The sequence below is a fragment of the Panicum hallii genome, chromosome 2, assembly GCF_002211085.1.
Source record: "Panicum hallii strain FIL2 chromosome 2, PHallii_v3.1, whole genome shotgun sequence".
NCBI lineage: Eukaryota > Viridiplantae > Streptophyta > Magnoliopsida > Poales > Poaceae > Panicum > Panicum hallii.
Genome location: NC_038043.1, coordinates 3,540,506 through 3,561,813, shown reverse-complemented (window position 1 = coordinate 3,561,813; position 21,308 = coordinate 3,540,506). Strand labels below are relative to the sequence as shown.

At 43.9% G+C, this 21,308-nt stretch overlaps 3 protein-coding genes and 1 long non-coding RNA gene across 16 annotated transcripts; 1 reads left to right on the top strand and 3 right to left on the bottom strand.

The window, feature by feature from the left end:
* LOC112883572 lies at positions 1-6,438 on the bottom strand. Of its 8 annotated transcripts, none has more exons than XM_025948894.1 (9): positions 5,427-6,438; positions 4,657-5,347; positions 4,080-4,535; positions 2,656-4,002; positions 2,153-2,457; positions 1,899-2,015; positions 1,138-1,776; positions 904-1,050; positions 1-813 (listed from the first exon to the last, which is right to left on the bottom strand). In XM_025948894.1, exons 6-9 carry the CDS (start codon positions 2,013-2,015, stop codon positions 184-186), a joined length of 1,533 nt encoding a protein of 510 aa, XP_025804679.1. In that variant the 5' UTR covers positions 2,153-2,457; positions 2,656-4,002; positions 4,080-4,535; positions 4,657-5,347; positions 5,427-6,438; the 3' UTR covers positions 1-183. The 8 variants fall into 8 exon arrangements, with proteins under 8 accessions (XP_025804679.1, XP_025804674.1, XP_025804673.1 ...); XM_025948889.1 differs by having other exon boundaries at positions 1-1,050; positions 5,427-5,687; positions 5,975-6,438; XM_025948888.1 differs by having other exon boundaries at positions 1-1,050.
* Positions 6,439-6,847: 409 nt separating this feature from the next.
* LOC112880517 (peptidyl-prolyl cis-trans isomerase CYP63-like) lies at positions 6,848-12,897 on the bottom strand. Of its 2 annotated transcripts, none has more exons than XM_025945163.1 (14): positions 12,720-12,897; positions 12,206-12,308; positions 12,037-12,091; positions 11,581-11,669; positions 11,341-11,365; positions 11,214-11,252; positions 10,980-11,097; positions 10,243-10,403; positions 9,827-10,160; positions 9,632-9,735; positions 8,709-8,883; positions 8,212-8,556; positions 8,056-8,136; positions 6,848-7,391 (listed from the first exon to the last, which is right to left on the bottom strand). In XM_025945163.1, the coding sequence occupies exons 2-14, from the start codon at positions 12,281-12,283 to the stop codon at positions 7,031-7,033; spliced, it is 1,965 nt and encodes a 654-aa protein (XP_025800948.1). In that variant the 5' UTR covers positions 12,284-12,308; positions 12,720-12,897; the 3' UTR covers positions 6,848-7,030. The 2 variants fall into 2 exon arrangements, with proteins under 2 accessions (XP_025800948.1, XP_025800949.1); XM_025945164.1 differs by having other exon boundaries at positions 8,709-8,880.
* A 349-nt stretch (positions 12,898-13,246) lies between these two features.
* Positions 13,247-15,992, bottom strand: LOC112880518 (peptidyl-prolyl cis-trans isomerase-like). 5 transcript variants are annotated; one of them, XM_025945167.1, is made up of 8 exons: positions 15,844-15,992; positions 15,523-15,640; positions 15,335-15,389; positions 14,849-14,937; positions 14,440-14,478; positions 14,189-14,306; positions 13,822-13,896; positions 13,247-13,740 (listed from the first exon to the last, which is right to left on the bottom strand). In XM_025945167.1, the coding sequence occupies exons 2-6, from the start codon at positions 15,598-15,600 to the stop codon at positions 14,217-14,219; spliced, it is 351 nt and encodes a 116-aa protein (XP_025800952.1). In that variant the 5' UTR covers positions 15,601-15,640; positions 15,844-15,992; the 3' UTR covers positions 13,247-13,740; positions 13,822-13,896; positions 14,189-14,216. The 5 variants fall into 5 exon arrangements, with proteins under 5 accessions (XP_025800952.1, XP_025800951.1, XP_025800950.1 ...); XM_025945166.1 differs by having other exon boundaries at positions 13,822-14,306; positions 15,771-15,992; XM_025945165.1 differs by having other exon boundaries at positions 13,822-14,306.
* A 2,048-nt stretch (positions 15,993-18,040) lies between these two features.
* Positions 18,041-18,948, top strand: LOC112882339. The gene is made up of 2 exons (XR_003226647.1): positions 18,041-18,390; positions 18,492-18,948. It is a non-coding gene; the product is annotated as an uncharacterized LOC112882339 (long non-coding RNA).
* Positions 18,949-21,308: the final 2,360 nt, after the last annotated feature.

Sequence of the window (21,308 nt, the reverse complement as noted above, 5' to 3'; positions counted from 1 at the left end):
TGGCGCTGTTCTAAGAACAATGACAACATCATCTAAAAATTAAAATGTTAATATTACAACAAGAAGGCCGTTCTATAGAACATGTGGCACTGTTCTAAGAACAATGACAACAACGTCTAAAAATTAAAATGTTAATATTACAGCAACAAGGCCGTTCTATAGAACATGTGGCAAAGAATATCATCAGTAATTAGAAGGTGTGGGATGATTCATTCTCCTTTTTGAACGCCTTAAACCAGGATTTTTGTCTTCATCTTTATCACCTTTAGAAGCATTCAATGTCATTTTACTTGTTTCTTTCCTCACTGTCCTTTTCCGTGCATGTTTCAGGCTAGCAGCAGGAGGAAGAGAGCCGCCGCCACCATCTTCAGCAGCAGCAGCAGCAAGAGCAGTAAGAGAACCATCAGCAGCAGGAGGAGGAGGAACAGAGCTACCATCTTCAGCAGCAGGAGCAGGAGGAGGAGCAGTAGGAGAACCATCAACAATTCTAATCTGTTGATCAGCAGCAACCTCATGATAAGCTTCAAAATGCTTGTTCCGGGGATCATCTTGGATCCCTGAGTCACCGCCCTGAGGCTCAGCTGCTCTGCTGCTGTTCTGGGCATCTTGCACGCCCATGGAGATCATAAACAGATTCCTCTCCTTCAAAATTTGTCCCATCAAAGTGTCAACTGTGTTGAAATATGATGTGGCAATTTCCCTCTTTCGTGGGCTTAAATCTTGAAAAAAATTGGAATGCAACGGTTCAATGCTGATGTTCGGAACAAGTTGCCTACTACCCATTGAATAGCATGTACCCACCATGCTCCTGAACTGAAAAGGATCAGTTTTGATAAGCTGCAAAATGCAGATAATGTAAAAAATAAAATAAAATTGGAGATGGAAGCTCTTAGGGTTTATTACATCTAGGAGGCCATAAATGTGACCACTGTGACTCCTCTTGTCTGCCTTTATGATTTTTTTGATAATCTCCGTGGTGTAGACGGAAGTCCTCGGGGTGATAATGCAAGGTATACTGTGAGGACTCCGTAGATGGTCTAGATAGTACAACTGTGGGGAAACAAAATACAATTGTGGTAAACAAATAATTGTAGAAGAACAATAGATATGCCTATACAAAAAGCACAAAGCACATACCAGTAAGCATGCCACACAACCAGAGAGTGTCCTTTTCTTCTTTGAAACTGCCAACTTATTGGAGTGCCACTTGCGGGCTGCCAAACGGAGGTTATCGACAACAGCCTTTGCCCAGTTCACCTCTGCAATGTCCTTCGGTGATTTGGTCAGGGCAACCTCCCGCTCGGTAACATGGTTTTGTGAACTAGGGAGCAGAAGTTTGTAGCACAACAGAATAAAAAAGCAACGGATGGTCAAATAGTCTGTGCCACCACCATTGATCTTGGCTATGAGGTCAGAGCTTTTAATTTTGTCAGTCTTGACACCAAGCTCCGTTCTCAGATTGTTAAGTTCAGATTCCATGTTGGGGTAATCTGGTGTGTCTCTTCCCTTTCCAGTTGGCACGCCAAGAACACATTGTACTACGTGTTCATTGATGGGCAGGTTCTTATCTCCTCCCCCCACTCGAATTTCCATATTTTCTGGGTCTGTATGGTCCATGAGGAATTCTAGCATGTAGCGGTCTCCAAATCCATCTAAACTAAACTTTAGAAGCTCCCCAAAGCCCAACTCTTTGATCTTATTCTTTTGGTCCAGTGAGAGGGCCGCTATTGCATCTACTACACACTTTGGTGATGATCTCATATTGATATCACATCTCTGCTTTAGAAAAAAAACAAGGTTAATGTAACATTTAAAAGAAAAAAACAAGGTCATTGTAACATGTTAAAAGAAAGAATATAAAGTGGTTAATGTAAAGAAATTGGAGAGTTCAATATCACCTTCTGGGAACACTTGTTTCCTTGCTCTTCGTGTGACTCTTGAGAATGAACAAGATCTGAAGCTGGCAGGCGACTCTTGGCTTGTCTCTTCCTGCTGATCATACCAGGAGGAGCCATCTACAGTTGAACAAGTCAAACAATCCAATTCGCACAGAATCGAATTTGATTAACGGCAAAATTACATATTAACACAGTGTAGAACCCATAAATCTAGAAATCCAAAGGGGACGGGGAGGGGGAGGGGAACCACATACCTAGCTCACCGCCAGCTATTAACAATCTAGAAATCCCAATCTAGAAACCCTAGCTCGCCGCTGCCCGCTGCAGTCCGCCGCCGAACGCCTCCCGCTCCCAATTAGCCGTCGGATGCTAATCAATTACTCAGATTCGCTCGGCTTCAACCGAATTCGGCTTCGGAGTGGTTGGAAAATGGGCCGTGGAACAAAATTCAAACCGGCGCGCCCTGCGTACTATCCTTGGGTTCCCAAGTCGTGGTCGTGCTATTCTCCAACCTGTACGGAACCAAACCCTTGTTGCAACCGGGGCGCAGGTGATTAACCTGATGGACGAACGAATGGGGATTTCGATCAGATTAGCAGTCAGAGCATCACGCACGCAGCAATCAAATCGAATCGGCGACCAAACTCAACGGGGAGGAGAGGGGTTGCGTTCCATTTGGGACGCGAAACCACCAGTTCTCAGGACAAGGTAATACACCCAAGCAACGCAAGCAAGCTAAAGCTGGTAGAGAGGTTACCAGTCACCACCAAAGACGAGCAGGAGAGGACTGCACCTCTTGACGACGGGGAGAAGGCCGCGGGTCCTTGCTGGCTGCGTCCCGACGCCGGCGAGGTCGCCGGTGATGGAAGCGGGAGCGGGGCTGGGTGGGGCCTGGGGGCGGCGTGGTTGAGCTCGGCCGCTCGCCGCCGCTGCGATTTCGATTTCGAAATTTCTGGCCGCCGCTCTCGGGGATTTTGGGGGGCTTTCGTAAATGCCGGAAAATGTTTTGCCGCTCTCGCAGAGCGGACAAAAGGAGTTGTTGGGCCTGGCTCAAACATCTCGTTCGGTTGATTGGGCCCTAACGGCTAGTTGCTGCGGGGTAGAGCTAGAGCAATTAATTGGAGCTAGGCCAAGCCCAAGCAAATCTCCCAAGTTCCCAAAGCTTAATGGGCCTCAGTTCAAGCAGATTTCAGTATCTCTGCTAAAAGAAGATTTCAGTATCCTGACAACCTGGGCCGACTTGTCATTGTCTTGCTAAAAACAAGCCGTCATCCTTGCAGATATTTGACGCTTTCTAGCTCTGCCTTTTTTTAAATCTTGTTTTCTTTTTCTGTCATCCTTGCAACTGGCCTGAGTGGGATGCCTGGAAGAACAATCCGTGGAAAAGGACTGGAAATTCATATGCTGCATGCTTACATGAGCGAATGGGCATAGTGCCCACCAGTAAAAGATTGACACCTTGCAAGAGTGAACAAAGCGTGGCAACACCACTGCTTATCAGGCTAGGAACAACGATCACATTCCAGCATCACTACAAGCTACCAGCCTGCGTCTTCTCACCAAGCTCTTAGTACCATTCGGACATCGGCCAACAACTACTTATCAGGACTAGATGACTACCATTCCCACTGCAAAAGTGGAAGTTACAACGCTGATGCTGAAACACCCACCAGGTTGCAGCTGGTTCACATGTGGGCTGCGACTGTGGGTTGTGACACTTCTTCTGCTGGAAAATGCTGCGGAAGCTTGCGCTTGCGCCGAGGCGCTGCCTTCATCCCCAACCTCCCTTCTGCTGCCAAGGTAGTATCGTCCAAGGTCACAGCAGACATGTCCACGGCATCCCCATGTGCTCCCCCAGTCCGCACTCACAAACAACTGTACCATCTTCAGCCCGGATCATAACCTCGAACTCCACCTGTGACCATGTCTCCCGGCGGTCACTCCTGATGTGCCGTGCTACATATGCCTTCCCTTTCTCCTTCTCATCCACTACGTACGAACCAGATTCAAAGATTATTTCGCCAAACTTTTCAAACATAGCCCTTGTATAGACCTTTGCAGCATGCTCCTCAATTGGAACTCCTTTGCTCAGGACCCTTGATTTCTGCAGGACAGACAAAGATAAATCACAAATGGGACTTACCAGCTAAAACATGGCAACCAGCATGTATGGCCTGTTACCTCCTTACTCCTACTCTCCTCAAAGCTTTCCTTTGACTCCAGATCGGATTGGAGTTGGTTGTACTGCTGCACAAACATGTAGATAGTGCTATCCGGTGGTACATAACCTTTGAGCATGTGGTTCACGGTCTCTCTTTTTTGCATACTAGTCTGTTTGCCACAGAATTTCTCTTTGAAGTAGGGTTTTGCCCATCTATATCGAGATCATAAATCTGAGTAAGGAATGCATCTCCATGCAAATTGTACTTCTCCAGGAGATGCTGCCAAGCAGACTCAAACTCTGTCACTGTCAATAACATTGCATCAATGACCTTATGAAAATCATCCATCCAGGATTCTTCAAATAAATTGGACCAAGGCATTCATCCTCCCTTCTCAGCACATGCAACTTACACCATCTATGAGTCGTATCAGGTAGCACCTCCTTGATTGCCAACTCCATCTCATGGCATTGGTCTACATTTAGCACAGCCCACACAGTTGATATCAGTTGAAAATTTTGACAGCAGCAACCCAAAACGAAAGCATAATCAATTTTGTGAAAAGGATAAAGAGCAGAAAGGGAGGGGGGTGTTACCTGTCAGAATCGTACATGGAGCTTTACCCCCCATTAATGTAACAAACTCGTTGAACACCCACTTGAAACTTTCCTCTGTCTCATATCTCATCAGCACTCCTCCTAGTATGACACTTTGAAAATGATTATTGGTACCAACAAACAGGCCAAAGGGCATGTCATACAGAGTAGTCCTATATTTCGTATCGAATGTTATTGCATCACCAAAGTGTGCATATTTCATCCTGCTACACCCATTTGTTCATAACAATGTCTTTATCCGGCTCTCATTGTCCACCTCAACACTATACCTGAAGCTTGGGTCATCCCTTCTGAAAGAATGAAACAACTCAAGAGCCTTGCAAACATCATCATCGGAGTTCTCCTTTGATATCCTTGCACACAGTGACTTCAAAGCTCTCTTATTGAACAGTACATTCTCCATGGCCCCAAAGAAGCTAGCAATGATGCCATTTATCTTACTGAGATCCATGTTGTTGTTCCTAAGGTGGAGCCCTAGATTTTTAGTGTAGGGATCGAGATGCTTGTGAGAAGGCCAATCTGACTTCTCACTGCAATCCCCAGTGAGAGGATGAGTGTGATCAGCTATAAATTCTCCGATGTGCCAACCATTCTCATTAGACCTGTGTAACTTGACCATAGCCTTGCAGCCAGTTCGCTGAGTTGAACTGTTGGCCTTCTTCGGATTGCCCTAAAACACAACCATGAGTGACAACTAAGGTACCCTAATTTGGAAGACTGACGGAAACATAAGTGGAACTACAACTCACCACACAGCTGCAATCTCTTGCCTTGTAACACTTTTAGCAGCATTCTTTCTGTTCCTACCCCAGCAAATGCCAAACCCCACCTCCCACGAGTACAAGTTGTAGAACTCGTATGCTTCAGCACGGGAGTCGAAAGATGTGCCCACTGCCGGATTGATAACAACACCTGACTTCTTCTCGGCGTAATTCCTCAGTGTTAGCTCATATGCACTAACACAGCCTGGCTTTGGCATCCTCTCATCTGGAATCGAACCAAAGCCAGGCCTGCCAATGCATAGATGCCGAATGAACAGTCAGTATTGTTAACAGATACACCTTAAACCCAGAACCTTTGAACACTAGCAATAATAGAACAACACAGCAAAAAACCAGAATACCCGAGGAGTTAATGTTACAGTTACCCGTATCCGGACCCAATTTTTCATACACACTGGACATCTGAAGCTTCCCTTGCTACCCGATTTTGGCTGCAACCGACATCAAATTCGGGGCAAAATTTGACTCCTAAACCCGACCGCCAGCACAAGACAGGAAGAGCACAGCGTTCTCACCTCCAAACCCAGCCACATGCTTGGGCAGCGCCGTCCACCGCTCCTCCACTCTGAGCGCCGCGCTGGCCGGGCCGCCATCGTACGCCGCCCCCGTACCCACGCCGCCGCTCGCCGGACCGCCGCCCTGCACCCCCTCTGCACTCGCGCTCCCACCACTGCCGCCGGCCCCCCGGCTGATTACCCGGAGCCGCATTCGGCGCCGGCGCTGTGACATCCCCGTTCCCGCCTTGCCGGGGAACCTTCGCCCTGCCACGAAATGCCGACGAAGGTCAAAACTTTGGGGCGGGCCGCCGCTTCCGAATGAAACGGGAGAGCAAGCCTCGCGCATGCCTCTCCCCGTGCCCGCCGTCGGCGGCCGGAGGAATGCCGGCCATCTCCGGCGCCACCGCCACAGCAGCAGCCCGCAGCTCGCAGCGCGGCTTCTCGAGGCGAATCATGTACCGGGAGCAGAAGCAACGGGAAGGTCGCTCACAAACGGACACTGATCGATGGGACCAAGAAGGGTGAAGAAGCAAGCATGGTGACTCATCACTGAACAGTGACACAGTGACAGTGGTGAGTTGATTATCAGAATAGGAAATTTATCAGATCATGTTTTTATTTGGTTTGCACATGGCGGACATCTTTTTTTTTGGTTTGCACACAAGTTGGCCGCACTAGAGCGGATCAAAAACTTTGTACAGCCCTTTTTATATTGCGTTAAACCAGACTGAATTTGATCAAATCACGTCAAATACACTTGTAGCTCCAGAAGCTTGGACGGTTCAAAAATAGAACAAATCGAACGGGACCAAATCAACTATGCCTGTCTACAGGAAGCATGGCCCTATCTTCCTGATGGCAACACATAGCTCTTGAAAAATCTTAGCGGCATACCAACTCAAAACTAGTCTAAAAATCTTCTGATATACGAAACATTTTTAAGTCCAACAGAACAGCCAAATGTACAACTACATAGAAAGCGATTTGAGACAAGCCATTACAAAAGCGTACAGAATACTAAACTAGCATGAAACATGAGTTCTAGGTGCCTGGAAATTGCGCAATTGTCACATCTCAGTACGAAACCAGGCCTTTGTTTCCATCAGGGCTGCTGGATCTGGAGCTGCTGCTGCGCCTGCGGTTGTATCTCGAGCTCTCCCTCTTGGCTGGGGCAGCTTCGGGGGATCTGGACCTCGAGGGGTCACGGCTCTTCGACCTGGACCTTGAGCGTCCTTTGTTGACAGTGGGGCTGCTGCCACGGTGGTCCGGGCCGCCTCCACCATGGCCTGATCGAGGGAGCCTGTTGCTCGCGTTGCGTCTTGTTTGTTCTGCAGGGCTATGGCTGCGTCTTGGGCTGGGGCGGCGATACCCTCCACGGTCACGGCGTCTTACCGGACTGCGTGATCTGCTCCTGCTTCGATCTCTCCTTGGGTACCTAATGTCATGGACTTAAACTTTGAGCCACTGCTAAAGTAACATGGCTTTGCACAAAATGGTACAAAAAGTAGCAAGCAAATGGAAAGGAAAAAAATTTCTTTTTTATCATGGTAATGGAAGAGCTACTCAAGTAAACTCCGATCTATATATAAGCTGCATGATCTACAAGCAGTGTAGGGTTTATATTGTGCTTGCACAGCTGATCTATATAGACAAAAATTGACATTCAAGGCATGTGTTCAGTATGCACAATACGAACAAACATAGGGATTTAATCAAACAAAGTAAACTATGGAATTGATGAACTAACAGAACAAAATATTTTTTTTACCAGGCACAAATTTCCTTGACAGTTTTGATCCATCTAGATTGGATATGATAAAATATTTAATGCCATGTTCTTTACTTGTTGGTGCTATTATTTTTAACCATAGTTATAATTTAAGCATCAAAACCAATTAGAGATGGCTTCTATCTGGCTATTTACGATGAGCAGGCTGGTTCCTAGAGGTAAACTTATAATATTACAACATGCAACTCTAATGCATTAAATAAGCATAAATAAAGAAAAAATAACAGTTGGCTGGAAAGAGGTTACTCTTAAGTCTAATGAGATTAGCAAAGCCCTGCAAACCTCACTTTAAAACATAACAAACACCAACCTGTATGGGCTACTGGCTCTTGGGGAGCCATGGTATCTCCTTACTGGCGAGCGTCTACTGTAAGGACCATTTCTTCCATACCTGATAAATAATGGGAAAATCAGTACAAATGTCCGATCTGTCGAAGTTTGATAAATAGTCTAATTTCAATTTTACCTATTGAAATTGTTCCATCTATCATCTCTTCCTCCATCATAGCGGGGCCGAACAGGAGGGCGCTCTGGAGATGGTGTCCTGTACCGCCGAGCATATCCATACTTCTGTGTAAAACCACGTCCTTTCCTGATTCGTTGAGGCTGTCCATTGTCTGCAGAGCCCATAGCTACATCTTTACCATTGGTGGCCACAGGTTCATTGCTTGGCAGGTGCCTTTCTGTACCAGTTCTAGACATGCCAGCCTCTGCAGTATCAGCACCATTGTTGCCATCTGCGCTTCCTGGCTTTGTTAAATTTACATCAGCCTGGATGGGATTGATCCTGGAGCTTGCAACTCGATCATTCCTGCATTTACAAACAAGGACATCTGTATTAACCACTCAGACCGTAACTAGTAATCTCAAAGTTGAACAGGACAAACTTCACTCTCTTGCATGGTAGTAACAGGATCCCAAAAGGAAAGTGTGTTTGATAAACCAAACATGAAATAGGTATACCTATCTTCTGGATTGTAATTTGCAGATTTGTCATCAGCCCCATTTTCATCTTTGTTTGAGGGTTTACTCCCATCATGTGAATGGTGGACAGCAGTAACCATGTGTTTGCCTTTGTCTACATCTTCAAAGGTTCTTCCTTGTTCTGAAATTGTCATTTTGGTACTCTCTTTGTCTGCTAGAAATAAAGATGGTTACTACATCAAAACCGTAGACCAACAAAAAAAGTGAGGCAAAGTCATCTCAGAATAACAACAACAAACAACAACAACTTAGCCTTTTGTCCCAAGCAAGTTGGGGTAGGCTAGAGATGAAACCCACGGAAAACAAGAATAAGAAACACAAAAAGGGCACAAGCCAAAGGAAGAGTTAGGGGTTAAACGAAAAGTAACAACAAACCTAACACAACCCTCCACATTTTCTCATCGCGGGCTTGGGACCGGCAAAGGCAGTGTTCAAAGTCATCTCAGAATATGAAATGAAAATGTTACAAATAAATACAGTATATGAAACTTCAAGCTGGTTGGATATTTTAGTATGTGCGCCATAGTTATAAATAGTTTCTTTCAGGTTGGAGAAAGGACAGTAACTCATTATTAGAAACAGTTGCTTTCAGTTAGAAAATGTAATTTTGTTATCACTGTGAGAGCACTCCACTCCATTTATTTCTCGTATCCAAAAGCAAATATAAAGTTTCTTTAATGAAATATGTATCACTATCAATAAACAATGAAGATTAATAATAGCATGAACAAGGCACCAAAGTCAGATGTTTAAATTGTTCAGATATATATGGTTTAAATTGTTCAGATATATATGGTTTTAGCAGGCCAGATATATATGCACTCAAACTGAGGTCCACTAGAATATGGTGATAGTAGATATAGAAAACACAAAGTAAATCTAATTGCCATTAGGTTTACTACCTTTCCGTTTGGAACGCTTGGTGCCGCGGCCCCCACTTTCACTGTCAGAACTGCTGTTATCTGTCTTTGAGCTTATTGAATCATCACTTGAACTCCCATAGCTCCTATAAGATAAAACAGCATCAAAAAGGACGAATTTCAGCTAAGGCATCCAATGCTAACTAAGTAGCGAGATAATACAGATTAATATTGTACCGTCTAGATCTCCTTTTAGATCCTCTACTCTTTTTCTTACTCTTCGTATGTTTACCCTTCTTCTTTGTAGGCTTATGCTTATCTTTCTTAGAACCTTTTCTTCTCTTACGCCTATGATCACTGGATGAGCTAGTATCCAATGATGATGACGAGTATGATTCTGACTCAGAACCACTATCTGAGGAATAGGATCGTGAGTCTGAAGTATCTGAACTATATGAATCAGATGAGTAGTGTTTTCTCTTCTTTCTGTGTTTATCATCACTGGATGCTTTTTTGGATTTTGTTCTCCCTTCAGCATTGGAGTTAGCATTTGCTCTTCTTAGCTTCTTCTCTGCAAAAAGAGGTATGAGAAAAATTAGCAGAGAGAAGATACAAAACATTTGCAGATCTACATTTTACTCATTTGTTTATACCTTTCTCTCCCTGTAGCTGATCTTGAGAATTTATGTTAGAGACTTCACCGCAGTCTACAATTTTCACTTGGCGAGTAGGAGTTCCATTTTCACCACTAACTGCCTCAAGCTTCTTAAGCAAATCTATTCCACTGACCACCTTCCCAAAGACCACGTGCTTGCTACAGACATTACAATTTAATTCATAAGGTTGCTATGCCATGGAGAATAGGTAGGGAATATAAGACAAAGAGAAGACATCGCAGGAAGTTAGGAATCGGTGACATTAATCAATGGTAAGGAAAATACAATATACTGACATGTGGTGTGTACTTGTATTTCTACAATTGCACGGCGGCGCGGGGGGGGGGGGGGGGGGGGGGGGGGGGGGGGGTTTGGTGAAGGTAAATACGATACATGCTCCTCCAGGTTGGGGTCATCATCACTTACTTGAATCATTACTAGTCAGGGGCGAAGCTACACTATAATTAGGGGGTGCCTAGGCACCCACAAGAATAAACAAAACTAGTGATTAAGCCTAATTTTTCACCATATATGCACCCCCCCCCCATAGCTCAACTCTATGCACCCACAAGGCAAGTGCACCCCCCTTCAATTTGCTCTAGCTTCAACCCTAGTACTACTCACAATGTCACCAGTAAATTTTCTCACAACATATTAGGTTTTTTTTACTTTGTTGTGACATAGAGAACTGAAAATCTAATAAAGCCAAGTGACTCAAGAAAAAGAAGCAGTACCCATCAAGATGAGGTAGAGGCTTGAATGTTATAAAAAATTGGGACCCATTGGTGTCTGGTCCAGCATTTGCCATGGACAGCACACCAGGCTGATCGTGCATTAGCCTGAAGTTTTCATCTGTAGAACAAATGATGGAATGCTAGAAAACTTCAGCAAAAGCTTAACAGGACAGTCACTGATAGCTAACAGACAAATTTTACAACTGCCACAAATTTCAACATAGCTATAGTAACCTGGAAATTTTCCACCATAAATGCTCTCTCCACCACGTCCTGGAAATAGCATGCAACGTTGAGCTTATAAAGTACACTACAGCAAGAAGTCAGTTGAAAGAAGAAGCCTGGGCTAATGAAGCAATACCATCTCCTCTTGAAAAATCACCACCCTGCAGGAAAGAAATTTGACAAATTTAGTTTAAAAAAAAAACAGGCGTTAATGATATCTATTAGAATGAGAATTCTGGGATCAAGCTGCATGTATAGAAGCACAATCACATGCATATTGCATATAGTTCAGTAGTTGAAATCCCACAAAAGATTCGAATATACCATCACTAGCTAAGAAATACGCAGGAGCCAGATAGTAGCAATCTTGCAATACCTGAGCAACAAACCCTTTAACTATGCGATGGATGTTTGTTCCCTTATAATAAAGTGGTTTCTGTGTGGATGCTCCAAGGCCTTTTTCACCTACATGTTGGGCAGAAGTTAAGACTTAGGATTTGGACTACAAAATGGAAATACAGCTTGCAACACCATGGTAATAAATCATTTAAATTATGTGAATTTTTCAGCTACTCAAAATAGCGAACCTTACGCCTACCAAAGAAACTTGGTAAAATCAAACGCCGATCAAGTATGAAGAAAGTATATTGTGTCATTAGTTTCAACTCTCTCGTGTCACATATGGTCAAACAATCTAACATGAAAAAAAAGAGCATGGTGATATCTTTCCATTTGTTACTAACACTGAGAGCTTGTGTATTCAAACATAGCAAGATAGCAAGTCCACACAAGCGCGCGGACACGCTATTTCACAGAAAGGAACCAGAATTACCAGTACAAAGTGCTCGGAAGTTCTCTGCGGTCCTCGGGACTACATTTGCAAACAGCTGCAAACAAACACCAAGAGTTAATATGGTGCATGTGACCATGTCCTCGACAGCCAAAACAGCCAGCCGTTATGCGAAAAGCAAGACCAAGCATGCTGCTGCAAACTTTACAACCTCGAATGTGATCCTCTCAGCACTGCCTCCACCTATTGATATGTCCATGAAGACATGAGGATTCTTAACTTTGGGCATGGTTGCCCCAGCCCCTTTGGGTGACCTGCAGGTGTGACGAAAAAGAAAATCTTCAGCAACTCAGCAACATCCCTAAAGCGAGTAACACTCCCACGAGGAATTTGTGAACACGTGAGCATCCCAAATCACTCTTCCTTCAACTGGCGCTTTATTAAGGCCCAGGAAGGAACTTGTGAAATAATCCAGCTGCTATCAGTAGCGCCCCGACAGCTACAAGGTTTAGGGTAAGAAGCTCCACCGAGTTCCACCCTGCGCTAACGAAGATCAGAGCCCAATCGAAACACGTACGGGTTGGATTGGCGCCACGCAAGAGGAGCGAACAAATCCATCCGGGGACTACCCGGAGTGGATTGGGAACTGTAGACGGCAGGAAATTTCGGTTTTGTGCTTGGATTCGGCCTCGAGCGATCTAAGGAGAGAGGCGGGGAGAGCTTACCGGCGAGTTGGGATGGAACCCGGCCCGGCGCCGTTGAAGGAGGAGGCGGCGGGGGACGGGAACGCCGGGGCGCCTGCGGCTACGGGAGGGGAGCGAGGTGGCGGAGGGCGTCAAGGTGGGGAGCGCGCTCCGGCGGCGCGTGCAGGTGCGGCCGTCCGTTCTGGTGGGGAGCGAGGCCAGGGTTCCTTGAGGTGGTGACGGTCTGCAGGTGGGCTTAGTTGGGCCGATCATCCCCCCTTGGGCCTATACAACTCCGGCCTGGCCTCTCTCGTGCGCTCAAAAAGTCTTCTCTCAAAAAAATAACAAAAAATTAAATCAACGATTTTGTTAGATCCATGTCGATTGTCAAACAGTGTTTCCGTTTCGAAAAAATTTACTTTAGAAAAACATCTGATTGACTTTCGGATGTGCTCCTAGATGAATTTCGACGGACACCAATTATTTCCATAACCAAACACTTTCTTTTGCAACAAAATATTTGTAGATATGCATATATGCATCATGAATGTGCAATGCCAGCAATCATATAGATGACAGAATCCCTGGTTGCTTGAATTGTTTGCTTCTGATGAAGATCACTACTGATTCACATTTAGGCATCACACAAACTGAACACTACATCTTGACACAGCATATGTATATCAGTAAGATATTCTGAATCACAATCATATGACTTGAACGGTGATGATGTTCCTGCTGACACAGGATTCCAAGACAAGATTTTTTTTTTTTGTGTGTGTGTGGCTAGGGAGCCGGCACTTCCAAGGCAATGTCTCTCTTGGGCCACTGGACAAATGTGTGGACGGCATCCCCTAGTGTAACGATCTCATTGTTCGGGAGCTTCTCCAGCGGGACAGCCATGAAGGGGCTACTGACCATGTCGATCCGGACCTTTGCGAAACCATGGGCTAGCTGGGCATCACGCACCAATGTCCCTGCCAGGCACGGAAACACCATCCCTCTACCGGCCTCAACCGGGAAGGATAGCAAGCCTCACCAGGAGCTAGCACGGCATGGGTTTCTGCATAACAATACACAATTAGCCAAGGCACCCAAGCAGCAGTCTGTCTATGGAGTATTCTAGAGATTCAGTTTAGTTTACCTGGATGTCATCGAGAGGAAATCTGGCATCGCTCTGTACCAAAGGTGCCGATGATGCAGAGTTTTCACTGACCATCTTTCCAAAGACCACGTGTTTTCCACAAAGTACAAATTGAACTCATTTAAGGTTGAGAGACCATGGGGAAACCAGTAAGGAATGCAAGACGAAGAAGACATATCATAGGAACTAATGACATGAATCGCTGTTGAGGCAACTATAATACACGATCAACATTGGGCTCATTGCATACTCTAAATCATTACTTTTCACAATGTCCTCAATAAATTGTCTCAAGGGATATTAAATTTTGTTGTGGTGTGGAACTCAGAATCTGATAAAGCCAAGTGACAGAAGGAAAGAGCAATACCGATTAAGACTAGGTTCATCCCTGAATGTTATAAAAAATTGGGATCCATTGCTGTTTGGTCCACCACCTGCCATAGGTAGGACACCAGGCTGATCATGGGATAGCCTGAAGTTTTCATCTGTAGAACACATGATTGTAACTTGTAAGCAGAAAAAAAAACAGCAGAAGCTTATTAATAGCATAATCATGAAGTCATCAGTAGCTAACAAACAAATGATAGAACTGCCACAAATTTCAATTTAGCCATTAACCTGGAAAATTTCCGCCATATATGCTTTCTCCACCATGTCCTAGAAATAGCATGGAACGTTTTAGCTTATAAAGTACATTACAGCAAGTAATCAGTTCAAAAAAGCCTGGGCTAATGAGGTAATGCCATCTCCTCTTGAAAAATCACCACACTGGAGGAAAGAAATTCGAACAATTGAGTTTTGTTTAATCTTCAAACAAGCAGATGCTAAAATGCAAGAGTAAGGATTTGTTTTAATCAAGGTAAGAACACTGGGACTGCGCTGCATAACTAGCATACTGCCATACTTTTCAATTTGTTGTATAGAGACTAGAGTATATCTCCGTATTTTGCAATGCCACGGAAGATTCACACATACTGTCACTAGATAGGAAATATGCAGCAGCCAGATCAGTTGCAATCTTTTGTACCTGTGCCATAAACCCTTTAACAATGCGATGGAAGATCATTCCCTTAAAATGAAGTGGCTTCTGTGTAGATGCTCCAATGCCTTTCTCACCTAGATGACCAGAAGTCAGGACTTCAAATTATATAAAAAGAAGGTCATGCAGCTGGTAACTCCGTGCTAACAAGTTATTTATATTTATGAATTTTCAGGCCCACTCATGAACGTAATGAAGCATATGCCTTCCGAGAAATTGTGGTTATGCCAATCAGTCTTTAAGAAATATAAGCGAAGCATCTTATCACAGGTTTCAACTCTATAATGTCATATATGATCAAATAATCTATATTGACAAGAAAGGCATGGGGGAGATAGAAATAATCCAATTCTTTGACATCATGGACTGTATGGTACTGGATTCAATTCAAGACCTTCATATTGCGAACATATGCTGCAGCAATAACTCCTACACCACATGGACTCTGTATCACAGCAAGGAAACCAGACCTACCAGTACAAAGAGCTCGGAAGTTCTCAGCCGTCTTTGGAACTACATTAGCAAAGAGCTGAAAACGAAAGTTAAACGCTAATCAGATCAGATGCATGCCACCCATGACCTGGATGGACAAAGGAGCCATTGTGGAAAGGATAAAAGAAGGCCAGAAGCAAGGGCATGACGCTAGCTGCAAGCTTTATAACCTCGAATGTGATCCTGTCAGGTCTACCTCCACCAATGGATATGTCCAAGAAAACGTGGGGGTTCTTGACCTTGGACATGGTTTCCACACACCCCCCCTTGTAGGTCGATCACCTGTAGCTGTAGGCATATGGCACGAGGACACCTTCATCAGCATTGCAAAATACCAAAGCATTAACCCATGAAAAACAACAACTATCTTTGGCCCCATCAGTATTGATCCCCCTTCAGATATAAACTACGATCTTACGCTGAATAAGAACCCGAACCAGCGAACCGAACCCACAACACCATCAGCAGGGAGGTGTGGGGATGAGTATTACCGGCAAACACGGACGGACCAACAGCCCGCGCCGTGCGGGAAGACGGCGGGGGTAGGAGGAGATCGAGGTGTGGTGGTGGGGTTGCGTCGTGCTCCGGCGGTGCGGGAAGGCGAAGGGCAAGGCGGCGACCAGGCAGGACTCTGCTTTGCAGAAGGACCACCGCCGTGGTGTGTGTGGGCCGGATTGGGCCGAAAAACTCGGGCCTGCAGGCCGAATTCGTTTCTGCTAATCACACAAGTAGCGGATCCTGTTGAACAATGAGACAGGACTCTTTTATCAACAGTGAGAACTCTCTTCTTGCTGTGTAGCACCTTATAGCCTAAATTGAGCTGTGTTTTCAGAATTATCTACTACTCCCTCCGTTCCAAATTATAATTCATTTTAACTTTTTTAGATACACAATTTTTATTATATATCTAGACATAGTGAACATTTAGATGTATGGCAAAATATATATATATAAAAGTTAAAACGAATTGTAATTTGGGAGGGAGTATATGCTGTTTTTTCTTGTGAACGATTTTTTTTAAAAAAAAAACTAAATTAACATTGTGCCACGCATTGCTTACATCATCCTAGCACCATCTATCCATATCTTTCTGTCTCTCTCAATACCAGCCTGCATGATCTAGCTAATAGCTAGCTCTCACAGATCACCAGCTAATATGAACTAACCGTAATTAAGGTCGTCAATTCGCCATGTGGCAGGCTGCGGTTTCTAAGGGTTCATGACATGCGCTGGGCGTTGTGGCTGCATGCCTACCTCACTTCTTCCAAGCACTGTGTTGGCCTGTTATAGCAATGCTAGCTGCAGCGTCACTTTCTTGTAGTCTGGAAATTGAAAACGAGGATGATCTCTCTTTGATGAATGTGTCATGGCAGTTGTGAGACCTAATTTTTGCCTGATCAGTGCACACTAATTAAACTAACTGCACTGTCAATTGACCTCTGATTGTTGATGGCTTTTCTGTTGTCCTCCTAGATGTACACATCACTTTTCAAGGACCATTGATTTCTGCAACCAAGATTTTTGTGGACCTGCACGCCATGTACGTGTACGCCTCACATGCGCATGTACTGTACAGGGACTCTTCTCTTTCTCCAGCAGGACTGCACCCACAGCTAAACGCAACAAACAAAGGTGTCCACATTACCTTTTTGCAACATGTTATATAGCATGCATGCGTGTATCATCACAGATCATATGCACAATGCCAGCTATCATACAGATGACAGAATTCAATCCACAATCTTGCATCTCGCTTTCTCCGGTTACCTCTGAAATGGTTTGCTTGCGACCGAAACCGCCGCGGCTTTGCGCGTAAAAGGAAACAAAAGATGAAGGAAAAGATCACCACCACTTCTCCAGAATCCTACTTAATTACACCCCTGACGATGCTGATTTATCCTTGTTTTGATATATAGTCGGAATTGAAGCATAGTATCCCTTGATTATTGCCTTTCTTTTATCATTAGTTTCAACCGCGATTCAATGTATGTATGTCGTCATCGTCCATCAAGCAAAACAGCAACATTGCTCAACCCCTAAATAGTATGGTTCTACGGTTTTATTAGCTCTCATTGTTTTCTTTCTCAGACTTAGTTTACTACTTCCTTGGTTCATGCATATAGCCGTTACAAAGATAGCTTATGAAATTAAGGCAATGAAATTTTGGTCTATCTATTGTATAGATTTGTCACCAAGGCTTACAAACAAGCAACAAGACTACAAAAGGACTTTTTTTTGGGGGAATTATTATAAGATATACATGATTAGGTAGTTGTTGGTTGGAAACTGATGATGGGGAACTCAAAAGGCTGTCCATAGGTCAGGTTATGATAATGCCCTATATATGTGCATATATACTAGCTAGCTAGGATCATAGAGCCAGCTAATGTGAACACTGTCTTTTATTTCTATGCACATGTGTAGATGGATTATTGTGTGCAGCAAGTTAAACAAATTTTCACAAAGCTTAACAGAAAGGTGTGGTGGTTAGTGGGGGAGGGTTGAGAGCGACACAAATGCATGTAGTATATGTTGCCGTTGGGACCACCACACATTAGTTAGGTGTTACATCAATCTAGCTAGAGCTAACTACAAGCAATCTGGCCTTTCCTTCTACATAACCACCAATATCAATCATATGATTTGGCGTGCCAGTGCCACTGCTATATATGCTAGCTACCCTCTTCCCAGCTTCACCCTCCTCGCATCCCTCCCTCTCTCTCTCTCTCTCTCTCTCTCTCTCATACATCTCTCGCTCTACAATTTTTGGTGCATCCTCTAGGAGCTGAAGCTGCCAGCATGATCTGACGAGTGTTTAGCTAGTTGACCACAGAAATGATGACTGCTAACGATCAGATCATGCTTTGCAGTTTCATCTGCTAATGGGTGCACAGCAGATACTTCGTCGGTGTGCAAGGGTAATTCACAAATTTCTCGCAACAGATGATTCTTTCGTGCTTTTCCGTAGTTTCTTGTAGTTTCATGGTGTCGGCGGCAGAGCTCATCGGAGCACCAAACAGACAATTCGTGAATTTCAGGTGAAATGAACAGCACAGATACCTTCTTTTCGATTTCGTATTCCTCCTTGATTCCATGGCTTGCATTGATGAGTGATGCCTGATAACTAGCTTCCCTGCAGCTACTTTTCCTGCTTCACTTATATGATTTGGAGGTTTTTGTAGTAGTCTTATTGTGTCTTAGATTGTTCTGAAGAAGCTATACATGAGATCATTAATTGGAGTGGAACCTGTTCGTTCTTGGAGCCGGATTTGTCTGTCTACTCTGAATCTCTGATGCAAGGAAGGATGCTCAATTGACAAGTGAATTGATTCATGACGAAGAAGTATTTCTTTTCGACAAATCGTATACTATACTTTCCAAGACTTGCAAACATACTTTGAGATATTAAGGAATTTATAACTTTGTATATAACTAGCACACACCTGCAAATGTGATTGTGTTTATGCTAGTAGCTACCTGAATCCATGTACCTTTTTATCCATTCTTTATCATCAGTGACATTACTACTTTAATGCCACGTATATAAACCAGCCCATTTCTGAATTAAATAGAGGATCTAAAAATTAAACAGCAAATGAGATTGATTGATTAGTCGCTTGATTGGTGTGTGTACAACATTAGATTCTCTGTCCCTTTCTACTACAGCCGAAAGTTGGGTGTACTCTTAATTTCCCATAATGCCAGTCCTACTCAGTGGCATGTGAAGGAGATCCGTGACAGATTGGTAGCGTAGATAAAATAAAGATTATAAATATGGAGAGGAGATCAGTCGAAGCACTGATTGATGATGAAAAGATGGAAGAGAAAATTATTGTGGCAACGGTAGCTCACGTACAGCATACTTATACCTGCTTCACTTCACCAAATTCGACTTCGCTTCGCGAAACTATAGCCAAACACCCTCAGCTTCACCAGCTCAGCTTCACAAAAAATGTGAAGTTGGCCCCAACTTCACGAAATCCATGAAGCAGCCAAAAGGGTACTTCACGAGTAGTCATTTTGAACTCCCTCGTGAAGTTGGGGAAAAATTACCCACCAATGTCACTGATTACACATCTGAAACGTTTTTCTTTCTATTGTCTATCCCACCCCCCCCCCCCACCACCATCTTCCTCCCTCTGTCCGCTCTCATCCCTCTGTTTCCTCCCATCCCTCAAAACCTGCCGGCCATGTCCACCGGCGGGGGGCGGGTGGGGGGCGCGGGCGGCGCGGCGCGGCCCCAACATTGTTCAAGGGCATAAGGGACTTTTTCAATCTAAATCTCTTTTTTCTGAAGCTGAAGTTGGTCTGCTAGCCAAACACTTTCAAAAACTCTGCAACTCCAAAGCTGAGCTGCTCTGCTGTGAAGTTCATGAAGCTGAGCTGCGATTTATGAAGCAGAGCAGTCCCAAACAGGCCCTAACACTCCTTGCAATTATTTGTAGCGTCTTAATCGTTGTTGAAGTCTAGTAAATGATCATGCATCAGAGTGTTGCCGTTAGTGTACTTTTCGCAATTGTCCAATCTCCATCTTCGACTTCGAGAGATCAAAATGGGCAGATAATTCTAATGGTTGCAGTTACCTCATTCTTTTCTAAATCATGAATTCCAGTTACTTCATTAAGTAATAGTATTCTTGCAAACATTTTTCAGATTCCTAAATCATGAAACACTTGCAGTTTGAACTGACCCTAGGTAATCTAGGAGATTAAAGTTGCTAAGAGTCCTAGATATATCATCAGTAGAAATCTCATGTCCACGAAGAAATTATTGTGGTAACGGTAGGTCGCGTACTGCATACGGCTACTACCTAGTACAGTTGCAATTATTTGCAGTGTCTGAGAAAAATACATGAGAATACTGCCATTACACCGCACTTTTCGCAATTGTCTAGACTAGAGAAAAGGCCAGTGAATGCTAATGGTCGCGGTTCATTATTTCCTAATTCAATTACATATTCTAGAGTTTGCACTTTTCCGTTAATTAAGTATTTTCTTTAAAACATGTTTTTTCAGATTTCTGCTATAATTTAATACCATCAGTACCTATTTCATATGCTTAAAGACACGTTATTAGTTTGTTGGGGGCACTGCCTTCATTCAACTTTTTTTTCCTTCCAAATGATCATTAGCTGATCAGCATATTTTAAGTTGTAAAATTAAACTTTACAGCCATTTCTATGGTGTCCTAAAAAGATGTCGTATGTGGCCGGCCACTTGAGAGTTTGATGTTGCTTTCGTCGTGACACGAAAGTCCAGCTTACGCTGTAATGTGAGCATGCATTGCTACGTCGTATGCTTGACCTTTTCCCTATATTGGAACCTAACCTTTTCCCCTGCGCTATCCTTCTGTTCACGACATCCATCCCTATTGAGCATAAGATGTAACCTAGTCAAGCAAGCAAGAATGTTCCAGATTAGTAAACAATCTTCTCGCTTTTCGGCAATTAGGAATGCGTGTTTAGTCTTTGCCTGCCATTAATCTTGTTGACACTGATGGACATCAGGGCATAGTGGCCAAAGCTGATTGAGCTGTTAGTTCATCAATCTGTTCATGCATAGTATGTGCAATGAAGAAATTTTTCACGCACACACAACCCATTTGCACAAGGCAAAGCGTTGTTAAGCTGCTAACCACAGTTACTCTATCAACCGGATTGTCCGGCACACCACAGTTACCCCCTAATTAGGTTTTCCCAAGCATAGTTCAGCCAATGCAATTGGTAGCCATACTGGCGGTCTTTTATCAGTTCACTAGGAGTCTTCAACAATCGATGCTAGCTAAGGCTAGTTTCAACAAAATTTCATCTGAAAGGGTTTACAATTCAGAAAAATTTCATCTGAATCTAAGCTTTAAAGAGGTATCGTCATAGTTCTGGGGAGATTTATTCCAGGTTGCACGGACAGCAGCCAGCAGAAGTTTCAGAATTGAGTCCCGAATTCTGAAATTTCTCCTG